Genomic DNA, 23,098 nt, shown 5'->3' with positions numbered 1-23,098 from the left:
GCTGTCCCCGTGCAGCGAGCCCTGAGCCCGAGGACCGCAGGGATGGAGCCTGCAGCACCTCGGCGGGGATTTAGTGACTTAAAATGTCCCGCAGAGGACATCTTTGGGGAGCTGGACGGCTGGCCGGTGGAGCAGGGGATTTATCAGTAGAACCGCCCGCTCCCAGGCTTTCCAGAGAGGGAGGAAAATTGTTTAAACGTGGCCTGGTGGATGAGAGGAGGAGAGCAGAGCGGCGGCGCGGGTCGGATGCTTCCCGCGGGGCTGCCGCCGGCCACGCCACGGCGGGAGGAAGGCGGCGAGCAGAAGGGTGTCGGGGCCGGGGGCTCGGGGAGCGGAGCAGACCCCCCTCCAGGACCTGACCGCCTTCCTTGCTAGTCAGAGGGAATTAAGCAAAAATCCCCCTGATGTCCTGCCCGCCCCCCGACCACCCCACGGCCCTCTAGGGAAGGGAACGGCAGACGGAGGAGGGCTCGCCCCCAGCCCCACCACACGCTTGGCCGGGCTCGGCAGACACCGTTCAGCTGGAAATGCCCACGAGTCGGCGGAGCGAAGGCAGCGCGGGGCTGGGGAAAGGGGGAGGAGATGGTGGCAGCATTTTCCATATATGCAAATGCGGCTGCACAAGGTACTCGAGGGGGAGACAAAACAAAGAGACCTCCAAGAGGCAGGCGCACAAAGCCCAGCACCTCCATCCACCTCCCATGCTCCCCAAGGAAGAGCCGAGCGATGCTCGGAGGTGTCCCCCCCCAAGCCGAGCAGGCACCAGCCCCGCGTGTCTGCTTTGGAGGAGCTGTAAAGGAGGGGCCCGGCGAAAGCTGCCGACACAAATGCCACAGCCCACGTCCTCCTCCACCAACAGATGCACCTCGGGAGGAAGAAACTATTCCCGGCCATCAGCTTAATCGGGAAAAAAAAAGCCGTGATGTAAACCCGAAAAGAGAGCTGCCTCGCTGCGGCAGAGGCCTGGGAGCTGGAGAAAGCCCGGCTCCCGTGACATTGTTCCTGCAGGCAGGCCCACCACCCGGAGCTTTTTTGTGTCCTCTGAGAGGTTTCTGGACCCCGCCACCAGCACGGCAGGGCAAAACTTCGCACGGAAACCCCAGAACCTGAGTGAGGGTGAAGCATCCTTCCCGTGACCGCTGTGCCACAATGAAAGCGCAAATATTTCTGCTAGAAAGGGGAAGCCGCTGCCAAGGAGGCAAACCTGGGCTTTTTATCCGCACGAGTAGTCGTGAACAGTTTTAGGGCCACATCCCTCTCCTCCAGCACACGGGGACAGGCACTGGACACAGTGCCACGTACAGGACCAGGAACAGAGCTCTGGTTTTAACGGGGCGATGCAGACACCACATGAGATAAAACCCACCAGAGATCAGCGTGCCGGGACGCGGGGCTGCGGGAAGCTACTTGACGGCACAGAGAAACAAGGACACGCGATTCCGCTCTCATTTCCCTGCTGTAAATTTGGGCGGCTTTTACCGACCGCAATTAACTCCCCACTTGGGGTTTAACCCGGGGGAGCTGGGGGCAGAGCTCGGTGCAGGACCTGCCTCTGGGCTCCTCTCCCTGGCTTTATCGCAGAGGGCAGCGGGAGGTGTGAGGGAGCTGGGTGAAGACGTAGGGCGATTGGTAGCCAACGCGGCCAGTTCAAAGTCCTCTCCAGCTCTGGCCTGGCTCTTCTTTCCCTAACCAGTCATTTGCCACTTTGCTGACGAAGCCTCGGCTGCAGGGGAAAGTCAGTGCCAGCCTCTTGGGCACAGAGACTCAAAGGGATTTGGGCATCTCCTACCCTTTAACAGGGGCTGAAGTCCTTCCACACACCTAATTCCCTGTCCCTGAGGGCTGACTCTTCTTGTCAAAGACCCCAAGGGTCACAGCGTGTATCCTGTGCAAGAAACCACGCAAGACCCTTCATTATTAACTCTTGTTTGAATAATCTTTACATTTCCCCTTTTCCTAAGTGCATTTCAAAGTGCTGTGGGTTTTTTTCCCGACCAACCCTCCGGGTTTCACCGACACCAAGAGACAAAGCTCCTCCCCTGCTCGCACCACGCAGGTCAGGGCACCTCCACGGCCCTGGCAGCGGCAGGCTCGGGGCGCCCCTGCGACCTTCCATCCACCCACCCAGGCTTCTCCTCCCAGACACCGAGGCGTGCAAATCTCAACGTCTCATTAAACCGACCCGCGGAGCGCTCAGAACGGATTGCCTCCCAACATAACTTTTCAGCTGGTCACTATCCACGAGCAGATGATTTTACATGACATTTATTCATGCAAATTACAGAGGCTGCAGTCCCGTTACCCGGTTAAGAGCATAAAAAATTACAGTTTAGATGCAGAAATGCTTGCACCAGCACGGAAAGCGAGGCGAGGCTGGAAACGCATCCCCGGCTTTTAAATGCGGCAGAGCAAAACTCAGCGCAAGGCCTCGTCGGATGGGAGTTTATCGGAAATAACCCCCCCAAAAAACACCCAGGGGAGGCAGAGAAAGGCATGTGCAAAGCTGCAGGGGACGCAGAGAAATGAACTTCTCCTGCTGCATGTGCAGGAACCTGCCACGGGGAGAGCGCACACGACATTTTACGTCACTCACAAAGCCTACCCTGTCCAATAAAGTGTGGAAGTAAAACAAAGCATGAAATCCAGGCATAAATTAGCATCCCTCCAGTCTAGCTTTATTTGTGCTGCTGCTGATGTGGATTAGCATCTAGCTAGCTGACAGGCTGATAGGCAGACAGAAACAAGGAGATATGAAAAAAGCAGTGGGTGTCTTTTTTTCCCTACGGTTCCTGGGACGGCTGCCATCAAAGTGCAGGCAGTGTTCATCCCTTCAGGACCAGAGTTTTCCCGTCTTTCCGGAGAAGCAATAGGATCTGTAGGAAAGCAAATCCCCCCCGAAACATTTGCACCTGCACCCTACGAAGCCGGCACCCGTTGTCTGACTGCAAGCCCAGCGTGAGCCTGTCACATCCGCGGCCGGTGTCCCTCCGGCAGCCACGGTATCGCTCCAGGGGCATTTCGGAGAGCCCCAGGAGCGGGGGCCACGAGACTTTTAGGACAGCACCTCGCCGCAGGCGTGCACGTGGAGCAAACGCCCCGGGATCAGCCCTGGATCGTGTTCGCCAGCGCTCAGGGCAGCTGCTGGCAGCCACGGCCGGGCCCGGTACCCGATGCCGGCTGACACGACCAGGATCTCACGCTGGCATCTCCTCTCCGTTCATGTCACAAATGTGTCACCGCCGGCTCCGCGGGCAGGAGGGCCTGCGGAGAGCATCAGGCGGGCTGTCACGCAGCCTCCCGCTCCCCAGGGCTGCGTGGCAGAGCGAGTGGTCGTCACCAGAGCCGTCCCTTCTCTCCCTCGGGCTCAGCAGCCCTGAGGTGCCCCCTGCCACCAACGCTCTCCCCCTGACGCGGCACCACGGGAGCACGCCAGGCAGCAGAGGGGAGCGGGGATGCTCGGGGAAGGCGACAGCACCGTGGCACTCGTGCCCAAATCAGGGGAACAACAGCTTCAAGCGTGACTGCGTGCAGAACGACCTGCAAAACCCATTTCCACCCTCACTGAGCCGTTCACAGCTTCGTCAGGCTCTCGGGTCACAGGAGACCTCTAGTCCCTGCCCGTCACTTGAAGAGCCAACGGGAGAGCTCGGTTTTTAGGCTAAGGAAAGCAAATTTTCAGCCGTTTCCAGAAGTGGCCTAGAAAATGCAGACTAATTCCGCACAGCCGTGAAGCCGGTCCCTCAGGGGCACGGTGTGCAGTTTGCACAGCCCGGCGTCCCCGTGCCTGCCCGGGTGACACGTACCGAGCAGGTCTGATCAGGGGACGCAGGTCTGAAGGTTCAGCAGGACGAGCAACCAGTGCCAGCAATCCCAGGCTGCCCCCAGAGGACGGGGAGCAGGCAAACCCTGCACGCAGCGGGCATCTGTGGCCAGCTGCGACAGACACAGGCCCCGTGCTCACACAGGGCAGCCCTTCCACAAACGAAGGGAAGCAGCAGAGCCTTTGCTCCCCCAGCACTCAGCCATGTTGCGCGCTGTTGGTTAGGGACCGGAGACCAGCCACCATATCCTAAAGCTCTCGCAGCAAGAGCAGGCGCTCATTTAACCTCTGGCACGTGAGGATGGAAAGAGACACAAGTCTGAGGTCCCACCAGCCTACAGAAGCCCAGCAAGCCGCAGGCAACATCTCCCCTTCGCAAGGCAGCGGTCCCCTAAGGGGCTCCCCAGCCAGCCCGTGTATGTGAGCCGTTTGTTTCCTCCCCAAGCTCTCCGCTTGCTCTGCCACGTCACCCCTGAGCCTGATCACGGGCAAAACGAGCCCGATGGGCCCCGGCCTAGCACCCGCTCATTAGCGCTCTGTGTTTCCACTCTGCTCCGCAGTTCCACACCGCCGGGAAAAGCCCAGCCCGGGGACGGTGCAGGACCGGAGCTGCTTTAAATGCTGTGGATGAGCAGAGCCGGCTGTGTGGGGTAATGAAAGCCAGACCCAAAAGAACTCAAGAAGCCACGGGGCCAGCTCATACAAGTCCTGACTCGTGCCTGCAGTTTCCCCTTCATTTCGGTGAGCTCCAGCACATTTCCACATAAGATATATTAAAAACCACGCTGGTTACAGCACGTTCAGACAAAGTGGTGACTGGTGTGAGGGTGATGCCTGTGCAGCGCATCACAAACGGACTGAAGGAGCATGTGCCCCTTTGAGACCGGTCTGAGTGGCAACCTGGGACGTGGCTGTGGCAACCCAGGGAGCTCTTGCACAGCCCCAGGAGGACAGCACAGGGACAGTGCCTTCTCCCCTGGCTCTTAAGCAGAGTCCCCCATGGCACTGAGCACAGCACTGACCTCTCAGTTAAAGCAAGGACCAGAGTAATGAAAAAACCACGCATTTTTCTCCTGAGCCCTGGCAGTGGGGAAGTCAAATAATGTTCTGCCAGCTGTCCCCAGAGTGTGCCAGACCAGTACAGGTCCACAGGCACAGCCAGTCTGCCTCTGTGCAGCCTCACCCCCACCAGCTCCACGAGCACACACACATGTGGGCACCCCTGACTTGATCTCCTGCAGAACAGGGTGCCTTCACCAGCATCACCAACTATTACAGGTCAGAGGCTGAAGCACACACCACAGACATTCACTTCCAAGTTTCTTTACGATCAGTGGCTTGGACCGCTCCTGAGAGTCATCAGTACACCCAGCAGGAGCAAGCCAGACCCCATCCAACCCAATGCAATCCATCGTACTTGAATTTGCTAGGCTCTCTTTCACTCCCCAGTCAAAGCTATGCAGCATTTCATGCTTCCAGCCTCAAGCTCTGAATACCAGGAATCTGACTCCTCAAAACCATTAATTTTGACTCCAGAAACACCCAAGGATTTGGAGGATCTTTTTCAGATTGGCAATTCCAGGCCCTAGCATGTCTTTGCCTTGTTTCCAGAGCTTCCCCTGTAATGATGACGCCCATAAATACACTTCTCGTTAGCACCATTTTATTACTTTTAAGTGAAAACTGAAACTTTCAAGCAGCCCTTGATTCCAGGTGATGGGGTTTTACAACAAACATCTCAAATCCCAAGCCGTGTGATAAACCCCTTGAGAGTCATTCTGGCCGAGCCTCGCCAGCTGCCGTTCCACCCAGAAGGCATCCACCCCTGAGAGAGGGATGGAAGAGGGGAAGAAAGCTGGAAAACAGGGATTTCTGGCACCCAACCCAGAGTGCAGGGGGGGCATTCCCACCTCCACCTTTCCTGAGCAGGGCATCGATTCCTTATTTCTTTGTTTAGGGTACGGCACAGACCCTAGAAGAGGGCACTGATGCCTTCTACGGGCAGAGCTTCTCAAAGCTCTGCCTAGTGCTGCTTAAACCAGAAGAAATAGCCCCAAAAGACTGTTCTAGCCCTGGCCACCTGCAGCAACGACTTGCAGAGCTCCCTCTGAACTTGGCTGAGTGTCTGATAGGGTGGGAACCGGAGGAAGAGAAGCACTGCTCCTGGCTTGCAAGGTTTTCAGCCAAGCTTGTCCATAAGGCGTGCTCAGCCTATGCACACATACCCCAACACCCTCTCCCTTGTGTGGTTTCCTGGATATTTCCTTCCGCCTCCTGCTGCCCTCCCCAAACCACGAAGCCACCACAGCCACGTGCGAGGTGCTGCACACGCCTGGCCTGAGCCCTTCTGCTGAGCCAGCCCCAACGTGGGGCATGCAGGCAAAAGAGCTGCCTGAGGAATCCAAGCCAAGCGGCGCTGAGCACGACCTTTCTGCTTTACAGCGGCAACCTGAATCCTAAATACTGGATTTCTAGGCACGCATTAAAGCCATGAGACAATGGGGACCGCGAGGCTGGCGCTGGCTGCAAGCCAGCTCCGTTCCTGCCCTGCCAGTGTCCTCCATTTCCCATTTCCTTTTTTTTTTTTTTTGCCCTAGCAGATAAGTGAAGTCCCGCTAAGCGTGCACATTTTCCCTCGTGACCTGGGGACTCACCCCCACCGGACGATGGATGCCTAAGAAGTCACAGAGAGGTGGCCATCTTCCCCCCTCTCTCTCTCATAGAAGCATTGCTTCTCCTTTAATTGGTTTCATTCATGGCGGCCCTCCACTAAATGTAATTATGCCAGGCTCTCTCCATCTGTCTGCATTCAGTGTTTTTATTCTCAATCTTTATTTCTGCATTAATTCCCCCTCTGCAGCTTACATGCACAACAACGTCCAGGACCTCCTGAGGATGTGCAGACACCAAGTGAAGAGCAGGATTTGTCCCAAGTCTCTCCTGGCTGGACGCACTGAACGTTTTTTCTCGGGGAAAGCCCCATACCTCAGCTGCTCTCTGTAACCATTTCTCAATAATACCCACACAAGCCAGTCCTTTTGCAAACACCAGGCAAGATGAGATACCTTGATTTTTGTCTGCACCCTACAGATGCAGAGGTATCACTGCCCTGTCTTCCCAAGCCTGGTGCTTAAAGCTACCAAGGGGAGATGTCTGCTCAAGCTGGCACAGACCTTTTTTTTTTGCATGAGGACAGCATTTAGTCCTACACAAACTAACATGCTAATTTTCCTTCCCATGAATGCAGATGGGGTGAACACGGCTGAGCACGGGGATTAACAAATCTCAGCTTTGCAAGGGTAGCTCGTATCTGCATGGCTGAGGCTGCAAAGCGCTGAGCACTTCCAGAAGCATCTCCTCTCTGGGATACATCACCCAAGGTCCCTACATCGTCCTTGGACAGGACGGGTAGATCTTGAGGGGACACAATACTAAAGGGCTTGTTGGCTTACAGAGAGACCAAACCCAGCGACACAGACCCTGGGCAACCAAGCACCATCTGGTGACCGCCGGCTCCCGACACAATAGCCCACGTTGGCATGTTTATGATAGAGACCAGAGGCAGATTCCCTTTATCCCCATCGGACCCTGTGATGTGGTTTCAGGAGAAGGACCATGAGAAGCAGATGGGATAGCAGAAGAGAAAAGAACACGGCGAGACAGACAGACAGGAGAGATTTATATGAAGCTAAAGCACATACCCATAAACATGGGATAAGCAAATAGCATGTAAGTATGAAATTAAATGCAAGGAATCCACGTTATTCAATAATCAGTCAAATATCTCCTTCACCTCTTTTTTTTTTAGTTTGTCATCAGCATTTTAAAATGAGATATGTATGCCAATAAGTAACCCAGTTGTATATTGTAACCTTGCAAATATTGGATGGGATCTGAGAGATTCGTCCCGACAGACAATTCATTTTTACAGTTATTTTTGGACTCCCGGCTTTCGTGGAACACCGGCTCTCTGTGTTGGATTTTATGCCCCTGAAATGTATTTACAATGCATGGCATCTGTATTGTGCATTACACACTTAAATCACTGCTTTTCATTCATCGCTTATATATATATAAAAAAAAAAAGCAATATCCTGAAGCCCCAAATACTCAAATTCAAAATATTATTGGTGCGTTTTCAGAGAAATACTGTAAAATAGCATTGCATTTTTAGATAAAGGAGGGAAAAACGATCACAAGGAACATGGATTCCCAAGATCTGGGAAGAGGGGGAGTTTGGATTTCATGCCAGGATAAACGCAAAATAAAAATAAAAGCTGAAAAAAACACAAAGGTTTATTTTCTAAACAAAAACATAGAAACATTTTGTCATTTAAACAAAGGGAGGAGGGCGGGGGAGGCTCCGCATCCATCGCTTGCTCTGTGCAATGGACAAATACTATCAGAAACAAAAAGCGTGGCATAGTTAGCAGGAGCGGAGCTTAGTGCTTTAGATTTAATGATATGTATTTAAGTTCCTTTTAGGGGAAGCCTTCTGCAATCGTTGGGGGGGAAAAATCATGGTTTTAAAGGCTTCTGTCATTGTTGCATACGAGCCGAGCAGAAAGGCGCTTTCTTTGTCATCCAGGGGTTTATGGAAACACCTTAATGTGTCCTTTTCATAGGTGAAGCAAGGCGTACAAAGCAGCAGCGTGCCAACGCGTCCCCCCTGCCATCGGAAAAATAAATAAATGGAGGAACGCGGTGAAAACGGCCGTCGTAATCCACCAACAAAACGACAGCAAGGATGGTCTATCTCGGTAAATATTGCACGTCTCCTGCCAAATCCCTCATGGGCTATTGTCCCGCCATCCCCACCCCCACGCCACCCCTTTTATATGTCATTAAGGATTTTTCGCATACAACCAAACGAGCGGAGGGGAAGAATGCGCTCGCTCCTTCCCCACCAGTTGGATAAGCCATGACGAGGCGGCTGGGAGCCGGCGTGCAGAAAACACAGGGCAAATTAGGAAGTATGTTAATTCAATTAATATCACAGAGGGGCTGGCGGGCGGGGGGGGAAGGGGGGGGGGGTTGTGCGTGCAGATTTTCCGCCCGAGGAAGGAGGTGGCAGAGAAAGAACTGGGGCATGCCAGCTCCCGTTATTGTTCTGCCTTCATTGGTAATTAGCAAGATAAGGAGGGGACGGCGTGAGGGAGGCAGCGTGGCGAAGACGAGGCAGCGCTGCACCCCACCTCATGCCCATGCGGCCATCTTACAGGCAGCGCTTGCCTCCCTCAAAATGGCCGCCAGGGCCCACGCTGCCTCAGGGCTGCGGCTGGCCTGCCCCGGCGGGCTCCTCTCTGCCCGGCCCTTGGCAGCTGGCACCGGGGGCTGGAAGCATGGGCAGCCAGCCTGCAGCCCTGAAGGGAAAAAAGGGGGGCCCTGGGAGCCAGGGAGACGCCATCACGGGCCTGAGTGTGCCCACAGGCGGGGCGAGCGGCCATCTTAGCCCAGGCCGCTCGCTCACAGGGCCGAGGCGCCAGGTGCATAGCGCTCCCACAGCTTCTCCCCGAGCCTTTCTGACCTGAAAATTCAGCTCGTGGGGCTATTCACTACAATACACCTCTCCTTCACAAGGCAGTGCACGTTGCCAGGAACCTGCCTGTGATTATAGAGGTGGCTGTGCCCTCACAATGCCTGTCCCTTTAGGCACCTGCTGAAGCCGAGGCGGGCCTCAGGTCCACCCTGCACACAGGCAGGCGCTTTCAGTACACAGCTGCCTGTCTGGATGTGCCCCATAAATCCCGTAAGCTGCTGGAGACTGTGTCCCAACTGGGGTCTGACCCAGGGAAAGGTTTTGTGGACATCTACAGCAGCGCAGGTAGTTGGGCTGAGAGCTATGAGGGAAACCATGGCCTGCCCAGCCACCAGAACAAGTCACGGGCAAATCCTGCCTTTCTCCTGTGCAGAACAAAACAAATCCCAAGCTAAATCTGCAGAGGCACCCGTAAAGAACACACAACCTTCCCAAATTTCAATTTAACAAAAATTTAAAACAAAGTCAGTTATAAAAACGTAAAGGTAAGGTCATACAGATGACGCAAACAATGCTACACCTGGTGTTTCCCATTTCATGAGAACTTTACAGTGGAAACATCAATGTTGTTCCTCTCCAAATGAGTAAGCTCAAATACCGAATGAGGAACTCTCATCCGTGGTCATGGGCTGTCCTCAGGATGGCTATAGCAATTACTGACATAAAAGCGGTATTTGGGAAGCATTTCATGTACCTTTAGCCAAGATGGGGCTATTTCGCGTGGCAAAACAGGCACATGACACACATAGAAAATTTGGCATCTGCTCCACTACACTGCTGAGAACCAGAGCACGCGTTACCCGGGCAAGAGGGCGATTACAGCCGCACGCAGACAAGCTGTGTTATACATCTCAGTTAGACAGTGAAACATAAGGGATGGCAGGCTAGCTACTCCACTCTGGGGTTGTCTACACGGAAAGCCACACCGTTATCATGACAGCCCTATAGGTCAACCGATTCTGCTGCTTGCTGCTCCGGTGCACATCTCCAACTCATATTCCAGGCCAAGACCAGCTTTCTCCAGTTTAGCTTAAAGTGCTTCCAGCATGACATAACCATATGCAGGACAGTCCTGCCTTCTGCTGAAGTAAATATCCACAGAGGTTGTATGCGTACAGCTCGTTGCTTTAAAATCCACCCCCCAACCATAAGTCTGTAGCTAGACCTGCCCTTCGGCTAACCTTTCTGTACTCTGCGCACTTCTGGGCTGTTCACAGTGCCCGTGAAACACTATTACACCCTGCTTCCCTTGGGTGCTAATCCTGCTTGTCAACCCAAAGGCAGAAACAGACGGTGGCTTGGCATTTTGATTACGTTGTGATCTGTTTGAACCTTCCAGACTCTTTTGATGTCTGTGCAAATTTGAAAGGGGGAGTTGCAATCCTCCAGAATGAAACTCTGCTATCGCACGGCAAAACATCTCGGGACTCCTGCGTCCATAGCCATCGCTAGATTTGGAGCAGGGAGGGGAGTTACAGCTCCTCCAGGAAGAGTCTGAATTTCAGGCTAACCAATTCTGGCCCTGAGCAGAGAACACCACGGGGACAGTGCGTTGCTCTTCAAACAAATGCATACGTAGGGGAGTGTGCGCATGCACGGAGACACCATATTTATACACATAGATGCATTCATAGGAAAATGCAAATAGCATCCTCTTCCGTCCCAGGCTCCCTTCGAGCTCCTGACATCCCAAGGTTTCAGAGGAGTACAGCCGAGCCTCAGATCAAACATTAGCCCTGCGGGGGTTCCCTCAGGGAAGCAGCCATGCACCGGGGTCTCTTCCCCGCTTCCATGCGAGGTTTCCCGACCCGACCTTCCTTGGGTGCTCTGTTCTGACACACATACAACGCGCACGCACACATGCAGAGCCTTTCTAAAAGGAGCTCTGGGAATTGAGCTCCGCTTCCTCCTTCTTCTAAATCAATTGTCATAAAACAGCTTTTGTTTTATTTTTAACAAAGCGACAGAAATAAATTCTGCTCACAGATCTTCCCACTCCCACAGCCCGGTCCTTTAGCACAAGCTGCCCAGTCTGCCTGAGGAAGCAGGCAGGAATGCATTCTGGTGCACAGAAACCAGCTCCTCTGCCCTTTCTCTTGAGCCCATTTCTTGTCAGGACAGCAAGACAGTGGGATGGGAAGAGGGCTAGATGGTGGGTGAGGCACTCTGAACCTCCCCAGCCCAGCCTCCAGTTGTCCCCTTCATCTGCAGCCCACTGAGGTGCCCGCTTTTGACCTGCATTTTTCCTTGTGCTCTGCAAACCACGGTGTCCCTCGCTCTTTGATACCAGCAAAAAGTGACCCTGCAGCAATCGATGGGCTGACATGCAACCTGTGACAGCCCGAGCTCTGCCTGCCTGTGGCGCGTCCTCTCTCCAGGCTGGCCGAGGACCGGTCCCTCCTCCTGCATGGCCTTGCTCGCCCGGGCCCACAACTCAGACATGCAGAGACAGTTCTTGATGAAACCCATCAGTGGGTGAGTGGCAGCTGAGCAGGTACTGAGCAAGACGCGGGGCCAGACAGCAGCCAGGGGGGAAGGCAGCGGGTGGAGGGAACGTGCCTCAGGAGGAATACTCACAAAGGGCTGCTTTCATTAATAAAACATTCCCCCCTCGGTCGCCTTTTGATTTGGGTGTAAGAATTAACCCCATCTGCCCAACAGCACGCTACCTACCAAGTCATCTCTGCTGAGGAAGACCGTCTGACATGTGTCCGCTCAATTGCTACGCCTCCCCCTGCCCATGCTCCTCGGCTCTCCAGACCCCCTCCAAACAGCTCCTGAGCCTCGCTGGGTCTGCCCTATTGAAGAGATCCTCTTCCCACAAGATAGATTAGACCCAGTGAAAATAGGCTTAGTGAAAATACCATTTCACTATTAATGCCCCCCCCCCCGCCTTCGCACTCTCACACACCCAGAAAGATTATAACAAATCCCGGTCACCTTTTGCCCCTGCTAACTACTGCTCCAGTCTTTGCACTGCACGCCGTCTACTGCGAGCCAGAGAGCCGGGCAGAGAGCAGTGCTGACATATACAGACACACATGTAGTCAGCAGTGGAGATACTCTGCTACAGAGCACAGATCTCCCTGCACATCACCTCGCCCTGCCACAACACCCCAACCTGTCCCTCTGCGCTGTAATTGTAATGCCTGGTTCTTGGGCATCAGCAGAAAGTTCAGCAAAACCAGCGCCGGTTTAATCTTTCTGTTCGAAATTGGTGGGGGGTTGCTTTTACGTCACCGAGACATTTCTATTCTCTCCTCTGCCTTGACTTTCTGTTTTAAGTAAAGCCGAGATGCAGAGATGCCTTCGAACAGACAGCCCCTTCATTTTTCCAGAGGTGTGTTTTAATGAGTGACTCGCCTTCCAAAAAGGGGCCAGCGGAGGGGAAGGGCGGCAGATTCTCCACACAAATTCAATAGCTGGTAGGTTGCCATGGGCTAAAGCATTTCTTTGCACACATGAAGGGAAGGGACTCCGGAGCGCTAAGGGTTTTGCCTCCCATGAGTTATAGCTCTACCCTTCAAGAGCGGAATAAATGCTTTATCCCATTGCAGCCTGCGATGTATTCTACATAGATGGATTGATTTCCCCTATTGTTCTTAATAAATCCTGGCGCATGAAGAAACTCACTGCACAGCCATTTTTCCTGCCTTGTTCTACCTTGCAGAAGTAATAAGGGTCAGATGTGACTGCAGCGGGAAGCAAAGGCCGTACACAAGGCAGTACTTTGCTGGATGCGGTGGCTGTGCTTGCAGGGGCTTGGTGGGTGCAGACAAGCAACACCCTTCTCCCTGCTTATTTCTCCTGCCTGAGTCTAAGCGGAGGAAAACGGGAGCCATGGCAGGGCACCGAAGCACTGAGGGCAGCAGCTGCTGTACAGGCTGAGCCTGCGTGAGCCCCCTTTCTCTGAACAAAACAAACCAACCAAACAAAATGCCAAATCCACTCCCCCGCTCAGTAACTCCCAGCTACCCAATTCAAACCCTCATTTTTATTTTTATTTTTTTTGAAAGGCTCTCACCCTCCCTATTGCTTTTTCTGCTCGCAACGGTTGCACCCATCCTCTCTCCCTGCTTCAGGAGGGAATTTGCCGGCCACAGCTTGGTTGGTGCCCAGCAAGGAGGCCGGGAAGCAGGTGGCTTTGCACGGACCTGCCTTGGCCGCCTGCCTCCAGGTCCACCCAGGCTCACTGGATTATCGCTGCTGGCCTTCTCTAGCAGCAGCGAACTGGCCCTGTTTCAAAAGCCTAGCTGGGAAATTTGGCTGCGGAGGAAGGGATCAGGTAAAAGAGCTGGTCCCCCATGCCCAGGTTGGCCTCGGTCCTCCAGCGAGACTCCCAGGGACTCACCTCTCCTCGCTCAGGTGGAGACGTCCCAGCCCTTCCCAAGGCATCCCACTCCGTGAACTCGCAGTCACGTCTGATTAAGGAAAAGAGAATTTGTCTCAATTAGAAAGAGGCTCCCACACGTACGGACGGGTGTCAAGCAGTTACCAAGTGTCACTCATGAAGAAATGGCTGGAAAAGAGACCTTAAATTTGGGACCGTGCAAACTCACGCACACGATTGCAATTGAGTTACGGAGCTTGGCATGCTTCAGAGCATACCTTGTGCAGACGCTTTCAAGCCCGTCCCCTCAGCTGAAATACACACGGCCACATAAAATACAGCCAGACACGGCCACGTCCTCTAATAAGGAAATAAAGCCGAGCGGACCTGCATTGCCAGAGCCCAGAGAGCAACACTGTCTCTTTAATTTTCTCCCTGGCTATCTCATCCTTTGCACAAACTCTTTCCTCCCCGTGGCTTCTTCCAGCCTGGTGGGCAAAGTGGGAAAACATCATTAGGGAGGAAAAATAATTTAGTTTGTTAATCAGTATCCAGTGGTGGGAAACAAGAAAGACAGAGAGCAGGGCTGGCGGTTAGGGCTTAGGAAGGGCCAGCACAAAGCCCACCATTCATGACATCTGGGGCTGGGATTCTCATTGAATTAAACAGACACAAAGAGCAGAGGCATTTCATGCTCTCTTCACAAGAATTATCATATCTCCCTGGCACTAGGAAACCTTCAGCATGGGAGAGAGAGGAGAGAGAGAGAGAGAGAGAGAGAAAGAGAGAGAGAGGGGAAAGCGGGCAGGCTGGGTAGAAATATGGGGCAGGGTAGAGGAGGCTTTGTTCCAGGGCTGGATTTATGGATGGGATGCAGCGCGTTGCTTTGCTGGGAGAGACGGGGCCCTCGCGCGCTGGGTCTAATAAGAATCAGCAAACGTGAAGCAGGGGGCCCCTGTGTACCATGAAGCAGGGAAACCCGCGTCTGACAAGCCAGCAGAATAACCGCTCGCGTCTCGGGGCTGTGGAAGGATGCTGACGTTCGTCCGAGATGTGTCGTCTTGTGTGTGTGTCAGCGAGGCGGGGGGAGAAGGGGAGCGGCGAGGAGCATAAGCAGGAGACCAGGCAGCATCGTTCAGTCATGAAAATTAATTAGCTAATATGCAAACCATGGCTGCCTCTGCCCGCTGCCCTGCGAGCGCTCCCCGCAAAGCTACGGTGTGTGCCGAGCCTGTGACTGGGAATGACAGGGGCAGATTAGGCAGCTCCTTGGGACACGCCTCGGGACACAGCAAACCCGCAGCCCATGAAAAAGGCGAGGAGGGGATGGTTAGGGTCCTCGGGGAAGGGGCAGAGCCTAAGGGTCGGGAGAAAGAGATGTGGGAGAGCCTGGGCACCGAGCTGAGACCAGGCATCACACTGCTGCAGCAGCAGGAATCAGGGTGGATCTCAAAAACCAGCCACTTTGGTGCCTGGTGGAGAGCGAGTGCATTTAGGGTTTAGACCGCAAGCTCTGTGGGGCTGGACCTGCCATCTCCTACAGGCTCATGCAGCAGAGAGCCCTCCTCCTCGGTCTCTGGGCATCACCAGAGGAGCTGCTTTAAATACTAATTGCTCCATGACCAAGACCTGTGAGCTGCCGAGAGCCTCCCTACAGCATTACCTGTGGGAAGAGGGGACAGATCTCTGACCTCACGTCCCCGGGGTGATTTGACCCCGTGCACTGGTGCCACAAGCGAGTATTGCTACCCGGTGATGGAGATGAGAAACTCCGGGCGACTTTGTGCAGCCCCATCCCCGAGGTCTCAGATCCCACTACAACATCATGCTTTTTTTTTTTTTTTTGCTGGGAGCAGCCACGGGAGGAAGAGGGTGCAGGCAGCAAGTACCAAGGGAAAAAGAGGATAAAAAGGGAATGAAGAGATGCAGAAAGAAATTGATAGAAAAAATAAATAAATAAAGAGAGAAGCCCCTTCGACATGGGATGCGTGCGGTGAACGAAGAACGCGCTGGAAACAAAGGGATGCAAGGAGAGAGGAGAGGCTGGGGTGGGCATCGCGGCAGACATGTAGGTAAAAGTTGAAAAGGAAGCACTAATTAGCACCCAGACCATCACTTTCCATTAATAGCTTGTCACCGTTTCCTTGATGTTGCTGAGAGCAGGAAAGTTGGTATGTGTGATGCTTACCTGTCTCTATCTCATTAATAGAAGTCAGGGTGAGAACAGACGTTTATTGCCTGCATCCAGATAGACAGGCCCTTTGCTGAACTGAGATGCAGGAGAGAGGGGGAAAGTTATGAAAAAGAAGCCCGTGAAGCACCAGGCCGTACCCACACAATGGAAACCCAAAGCGTAGGTAGGTATCTGTGTCAGGAACAGCCCCCAGCAGGGACCAGGCTCCAGGAATCCACAAGGCAAAAAACCCTAAGGTCGTACAATTATAACCCAGAGCAAATACACTGCTGGCCGGAGAGTGTGCGCCAGTGTCAGCACCGGGTGTGTGCGAGGGGACAACACTGGACGAGACCCAGGAAAGTAAAACAAAAGAGCGGCCGCCTACTTCCCCAGACAAATTTGCTCACCTAGAGTCCGCTCTGCTACAGGGCAGGAAGAGCCAAATCTTTCCTGGTGGATATCGCGAGCCAGAATGGAGAAATTCCCAGTAAACAAAGGAAAAAAAAAAAAAAAAGCCATCTTGAGCACAGATAAATCTGCATTGCATGTAATCACCTCCCAGGTAAAGTGGAGGAAATTCTTCCGGCAGTTAAAAGAAGAGATTAGATCTCCCGTTTAATGCACAAAGGCCTCCCCTTTCCCTCCACCACGTGCGACGGCTCCCAGTAGTGTCACGGGGAAGAACGAGCGTGCAAGGCCAGGGTGCCAGGCAGCGGTGCCTGCGAGCTGGCAGTGCACGTCTGGCCGGGCGATGCCGGGTGCGTGCACGCTCCTGGGGACACGCTCGCTTCCACCAGCCCGCAGATTCACTGAACGTGCTGAAGATTCCTCAAGAGAAGGAGCCCGAACCTCCCCAGGAGTGAATGAGGCAAAACCAAAGGCAAAGAAAACATCAAGGCCGCTGCTGGAGGAACAAAGGCTTCCCCCTTTCAGCTTGGAGACATCTTCTTGGCCATTTAGCTCAGATCAAGTGTAGGCTCCGGTGACTCCCCCACCTATTCAGACGAGCACTTTCAATACTCTGATGGGTCTTTTCTGCTCCTCTACCCCTGCGCTCGCTGTCCCCAACCGAGGCGGTCAGCGCAGAAACCCTACCCTGAAAAGGCCTCGCTCGGACCGCGTGGTCGGGCACTTCAGAAGTTCAGAAATGCTCAATTTATGGCCGTCCCTGCAACCTTAATTCCACCTCGCTGTGCAGCCACCCTGGCCAGGGAAAGAGGGAGGGAGCTAAAAATAGGCTGTGACCGAGCCATCACAGCCCGCTGCGGGCACAGCCTGCGTTCACACCCCGTGGCCAAACCGCAGCCGGGTGCCCCCGACCTGCTTCGGCGCCTTAAACCGGGCACGTTTTTAATCCGCAGCAATCACGTGCATTCTAAACATACAGAAAATGTATTATTTATGGCTAATAAATAATAGATTGTTTATATAAGCCAAAAAAAAAAAAAGAAAAGAAAAACAATTGTACGCGAGGGTGGCGAATTCCCCCTCCCTCTGCCCCACACCCATCGCCGCCTTCGTCCTGCGCGGGGAGAGGGATTTGGAGCCCCGAGCCTCGGCACAGCTTTCTGCCACTGGGAAATGCAGGGCTAATGTTATCTGGCAGCGGCAGAAGGCTGCTCTCCCGGGGCCGGCGGTGCAGGGAAGGTGAACCGCTGGGGCTGGCAGGACCCAGGCCCCGCACGCACACAAACGCAATTTTTTCCCCCCCCAGCCCAGGACCTGGAGGAGCTCGTTCCCGGGAGGCTGGGACACGGCGCGGGAAGATCAGCTGGATGTGGAAAGGGATCGTGGAGTTGGCCGTGACTGTCCTCCCGCCCAGCCCAGCCGTGCCAGCGCACCGCAGCGCTCTACCCTGCTCCCGGTCTGTGATTATTTCAGTGAAACACCGATTTTACTCCTTCCCCCCCCCCCCCCACCCCACAAAAGAGGCAACCGAAGGGAAATTGCGATCCCGAACAATTCATAATTCAGCTAAACCTGAAAGGAATTTCGGGGACAAAGAATAGGCATTTCTCTAGCCGAAAAGCTTCCCCCCGCCGAATTTCAAGGGCCCGCAGCAAACAATGGGAGTGTCAGAGGTTCTCAAAAAGAAAAAAAAAAAGTTCAAGAATCTTTACAATAAAAAGTGTTAGGCAACACAGAGGTCAGAGCCAGCTCCTCCTATAATAAATAGCAGGGCTATCTTACATTAACTATAGGAGACATTTTAATGCAGTGCCTCAGCTTCGTGCTAATTATACTTTTTCACCATATTTTGAACCTAAGAAAAAATGTCATCAGTTAATTATAACAGATGAGGGAGTGTGAAGACTTCCTCAATAAATAATGCCTTGATATCTCATATCCAACAAGCTGCGCGCACTGCTCTGAAGGTGCCCAGAAATATGTCCTCTCAGGAAATATATCAAGAAATGATGGTCCCATAAGCTGGCTTTGTTTCCAAGCCTTGATTTTCGGCCCAATAATTAAGTGATTTTTATGGATCTGGGAGAGTAAAGGTCATGGGACTGCTGGAATGGTGCCAGAGACATTCAGCATAAGGGAAAAAAAAAATCCCAAACCAAAACGAGATACAAAAGACCTCAGCAAATCCCCCCTATGGACACACACACGCACACACAAGCGATTTGGTGCTCCCCAGGTCCCATCCTCCTGTTCCTCCCGGCATCTCCATGGTAGTCTTGCACAGAAAAAGCCTGGTTTTAATGACACCAGGCCACCACGGACGGTGTGCTCAGCACCCAGCCACCGCCAGGCCCGTTCCTGCCTTCCACCTGCCCCAAGAAGGAGGGACCCCGTCCCCGTGCCACCCCTGGGTGCCCTGTCCCAGCTGAGGCCGGTGGGTGTTGGGGTCGTTTCGGAGGTCCGACCACCCCACCTTTCTTTCAGCTCCTTTCCCCACCCGGCACCCCTCACTTCCCCCTCTGAAGAGCTGGGATTTGGCGTGGGAAAGATGTCTTTGGGCTTTTCACAAATCCAGTATCCCCTTGAACCAAAACCAATTAGCCTGGCCCAAGGTCCTGCCATTGAGGGACTGTCCCTTCTTTTCAAACCCCCGCGGGCTCAATTGCTCTAAGGAGCCTGGATGTGAATGAGCAAAGCCCACTTAAAGTGGTACTTAAGGCCAGACCAGGGTGAAGGAAAAGAGAAAGCCTCTATAGGAACAGCGAGCTGAGTTTCCAAGAGACAGCTAACTGACGGAGATTGTGTTCTTTCCTCCCCCCCATTTTCTTTTTTTTTTCCCCCCACTCCTGAGCTTTCGAGGCGAACGCTCCTAACCAAACCTGAGCCGCTGAACAAACACGGAGGGCGGCACCTGAAAACGCCGACCCCAAAGCCCCGTCCGCCCTCACCCACGGCGGACACGGGCAGCCTGGCTGCGGCAGGGCGACGGCTCCGCCGGGCCAGCACGAGCTCAGGTCCCCAGCACGTGCTGCCGGCCGGGAGAGCAGCGCCAGACCTCGCTTCTGCGAGCCGGGCTCTTGGCAAATGCACCCCCGCCGGGTAAGAAACGCTGAAAAGCGGCAAACCCACCGGGGCAGAGTGACTGCAGGTGCCTGGTGGCACCGCACCCACCTCACACTGCTGGTCCCGAGGGCTCCCAGGGGCTTGGAGTGGGAAGGGGTGACAAATTGCCCAGGTGCCGCGCGGCCAGACGCCAACACCTCCGCGCTCACACCTCGGAAAAACTCCCGGCACCCAAATTAGCACCTCGCACCCAAATTAGCACCTCGCACCCACGGAGCCGCGTGCGTCAGGGAGCCGCTGTCCGTGCTCTGCAGACCCGGGCACAGCCACGAGCAGGATGTGCCCTCAAAGCCACCGAGCTGTGCCCCTGGCTCTGCCCCTTCCCCGACGGCACGGACAAAGCCCGGGACGAGGGGCAGGTAAGCGGAGGCACCGTCCGCCTGCGTCAAGGGCGCACGGAGGGGGTGGGAGCCGAGGGAGACAAAAGAAACGAGAGAGCCAGGCCTCCAGCTTCACACCAGCCATTGCCAGGCGATTCCACAAAAATGCCCATTGATGGGATTTCATCCAGAACCGAGCGGCCGGGCTCACGCAGCCCTGCCTCCATTCACAGGCAGCTGGTTCAAACGGCAGGCACCGAGCAGCCCCTTCTCCACCTGCCCCCGGAGCCGCACCGGGTTGGGCTTTCTCGGCTACCTGGTGCAAACCCCCTCACCTCGTGCCGGGAGCCCAGCCCGCTGCACGGGGGAGAAGTTTTGGGGAAAGAGGAGAAATAAAGAGAAGAGTTTGAGCACTCGACGTCCCGGGGCGTCGATCCCCTGGGGTAAACCCACAGCTGACGTTTTCCACTTACCCCCAAACCACGCACGCCGCTCCTTTACGCTTCTGGCTCCCTCTGCCCATCCCCAGCACTGCCTGAAGAACAAAGACATCAGGGCCCAGCTCCAGAGACCTCACCCGCGCCTGGCCTGCGCCGCGTCCCATCTCCTCCGCCAGAGCCCCACCGAGGAGGGAAGAGCCGAGGGCGCCGGGCGGCCCCCTGGGACCTGGGCTCTCCTCCCTGCCCACGGCATCGCCCCTGCCCCACAAGCGATGGGGCAGGGCAGCAGCAGGAGACCCCTTCCCTCCTCGGGGTGGGAGGAAGGATCCCGCTGACGCCAACAGCTACACGAGCAGGGCAAAGGCTCGGATGCGGGGGGACCCGTGGGGGCTGCCGGGATGTTTCGGCTGAGGTCCCGCTCGCCAAAATCCACCCCCGGCCCTAAGGAAATGAATTGGTGACCCCCTTCCGCCAGGGCTTCAAAAAGGGCACAAAGCGAGGAGCTGGCACCAGGCTGCAAGGAAGGAAAGAGGCGGTGGGTTTTGCACGAGGATGGGTTTACCCGGGGGCTTTATCCGCATCTTTGCCCTCCGCCCACGCGCACGAGCTGGCGAGGCTCCTGCCACGGTCCCCATCCTTCACTGCCAGCCTCAGCCTCCTTGTTAATCAGGCCGGGGCTGCCTCCGCGCCTCCCCCAAACGTGCAGGCAGGGAGGGCGGAAAGGAAGAATTCAGCGCTAGCAAAAATTCAACCACGGCTTCTCCCCGCTGGAAACTAAAGGCCAGACCGCTCCGTCCCCGCCTCAACCCCATTTTGGGGGGGGACTGCTGTGGGTTACACCAACCAGCCCCACAGCCTGCGAAAATACCCGAAAAATCCGCCCAGAACGCGGGCTCTGGGGGAGAAAAAACTGAGGAGCCAAGGGTGGTTTCTGAACAACGGATCCAATAGCAAGGCGAAAAAGCTTGCTTCGATCCTTTGTAAGAGTTTACATGTAGACACTGATTTCCACACTTCCATTTTATTTCGTAAAATTATATATATATAATATGTATTTATATACACACATACAAACACATTTAGTATATGCGTGTATATATATATAATTTTTTTTTCCTCCAATCCTCTTTTTAAATTTTCACCTTTTGCAATTACAAAAGCCAGGGACAGAAATACCTCCTGGGCTCTGCCAGCGCAGAAACACTCCCACCAAACAGATTTTCTCTACCACGCTGGTCGAGTGATTCCTCCTGAATTATATTCATTAGGAATTTGAATGTTTCTTTCCTCCATCCCCCATCAAATCATTACTCCGGAATAAATGCATTCATCAACCACCTTGCTCGGTTCTCTCCTGCTTTGTTCGCTCTAGTTTTAAAGCATCTCCACCGAAACCGTTTGCACCTGACTCGATGCTATCATACGGAAGGGGGAAAAAAAATAAATAGAAGAAGAATCGAATCGAGTGCCACTCACAATATCGTGGAAATAATTGGAAAATTATTTCTTAAAAATAACCACCATGATAAAGGAGGGAAAGCACTACATTCCCTCCTCCCCACCTCCGATCTCTTCCACAATTTCTGGGATTGCATTGAGCATACATATTCCAGATGGGCTGGAGAGAAGGAGGTTGGTTCTTAATGACACGTCTTTCGCTGCCTTTGGAATGAATGATTCATTCGGATCTCGCCGAGACTCGGTGCCACAGTTGAGTTACATTTCTAGAAAATCCGTATCTTTAATTCTGGCGCTGCGTGTGGGACCCAGCAAATCATGGAATTACTGCTGTAACTTCGGATTAGTAACGCTCTCTAAATGATAGTCTAATTCCAGGCCTTCATGCTTTTCAGCGTTCACACTCACACAGCCTTTTCCCTGGGAGGCTTCCTGCGGAATTAGTGCTGCCGTCGTCGTCTCTCTCTGCCCTTTTTAATTTCTCCAATGACTCCTCATTAGAATACATAATACCAACAGCTCCTCAGAACTTTTCTTTCTCGCGGTATAGCCCAATTCAGGCTGAGATCCTTTCTCCTTACTGCGGTTATGGCGACGCTTTGCCGGCCCTGGAAGGGTGCACAGGCATATTTAGCTTTGCGGGCCTACGTGGCGTCTGACGCCATTCCCCCGTGCAAGGGCTGCTGGAAGACCTGCCTCGGGGCTGCGCGGGGCTCCCTCCTCTCGCCTCCCCGGTGGGCACGGGCGGCTCAGCCCCCCGACGCTGCCCTCGCCCCCGGGCCGGGCACCCGCAGCCCACCTCTGCCAGCGGTGGGAGCGCGGCCGCGGCGCCCCCAGCTCCCGCTGCGGCTCCCGGGGGGCAGAGACCCCGCGAGGAGCCCACTGGAGCCGCGGGAAGGGTTCTCCCTGCGGCCTCCCCGGGGATGTCACAGCCCACGGGGGCTGACGGCGGCGTGCGGACCATCCCCGCAGGATGCAGGCGAGGGGCTGGCGGCAATGCCCCGTGTGGACCCCGGGGTGCTGGGGGGGGCCCTGGAGACCCCAACCCCGGCCGAGGGCGCTCGCCCCACACCGGCTGGGGAAACGTGCTGGGGAGGCTCGGCGGAGAGCGCGGTGCTTTGTGTCGCCATGGGAACGGAATGCAGATTTGCCAATTGCTTTTTTTTTTTTCTCCTTCTTTCTTTCCTTTTTTTTTTTTTTTTTTTATTTGCCAGACATTGTAATACATATTATGTTTCAACTTCTCGGGCTTGCAGCGGAGGTGAGGGAGGCTTTGTGCCTGCCAACTGCTCGGCTCCCGGGGAAGCTGCGGGGCCGGCGGCTGCACGCCAGGAGGGGTGCACCCAGCAGCGGGACCCCTTCCCTTCCCAGGGGACCCCCCCCCCTCCCCGGGGACCCCCAGCTACGGACAAAAGCGAGAGCCAACGCGTGGGGGGGGGAGAGCGATCGCGTTATCAGCGAGCTGACCTTCCAAGAGGGAGGCC

The 23,098-nt window shown here is 54.6% G+C and overlaps 1 protein-coding gene across 11 annotated transcripts in view; it reads right to left on the bottom strand.

Annotated features, from left to right (window-relative positions):
* LOC136791684 (uncharacterized) overlaps nt 1–23,098 on the bottom strand; it is a 35,919-nt gene that overhangs the window by 11,074 nt on the left and 1,747 nt on the right. For 4 of the 11 annotated variants that reach the window (XR_010834177.1, XR_010834179.1, XM_067003761.1 and 1 more), the window contains exons 2-3: nt 16,273–16,315; nt 13,711–13,780 (exon numbers count right to left, since the gene is read on the bottom strand). The exons of 2 other annotated variants lie outside the window; for them this stretch is intronic. Coding sequence is in view for 3 of the 9 variants with exons in the window: in XM_067003761.1 (XP_066859862.1) it covers nt 13,711–13,780; nt 16,273–16,315 (113 nt within the window). In the remaining 6 variants the exon portion in view is untranslated. Of the gene's footprint in view, nt 1–13,710; nt 13,781–16,272; nt 16,316–20,189; nt 22,223–23,098 lie in introns of all 11 variants that reach the window. 5 more of the 11 variants (XR_010834176.1, XR_010834178.1, XM_067003762.1 and 2 more) reach the window with 2 other exon arrangements.

Source organism: Anser cygnoides, chromosome 11, assembly GCF_040182565.1.
Source record: "Anser cygnoides isolate HZ-2024a breed goose chromosome 11, Taihu_goose_T2T_genome, whole genome shotgun sequence".
In the NCBI taxonomy this organism is placed as follows: Eukaryota; Metazoa; Chordata; class Aves; order Anseriformes; family Anatidae; genus Anser; species Anser cygnoides.
This window is presented reverse-complemented; position numbering and strand designations above follow the sequence as displayed.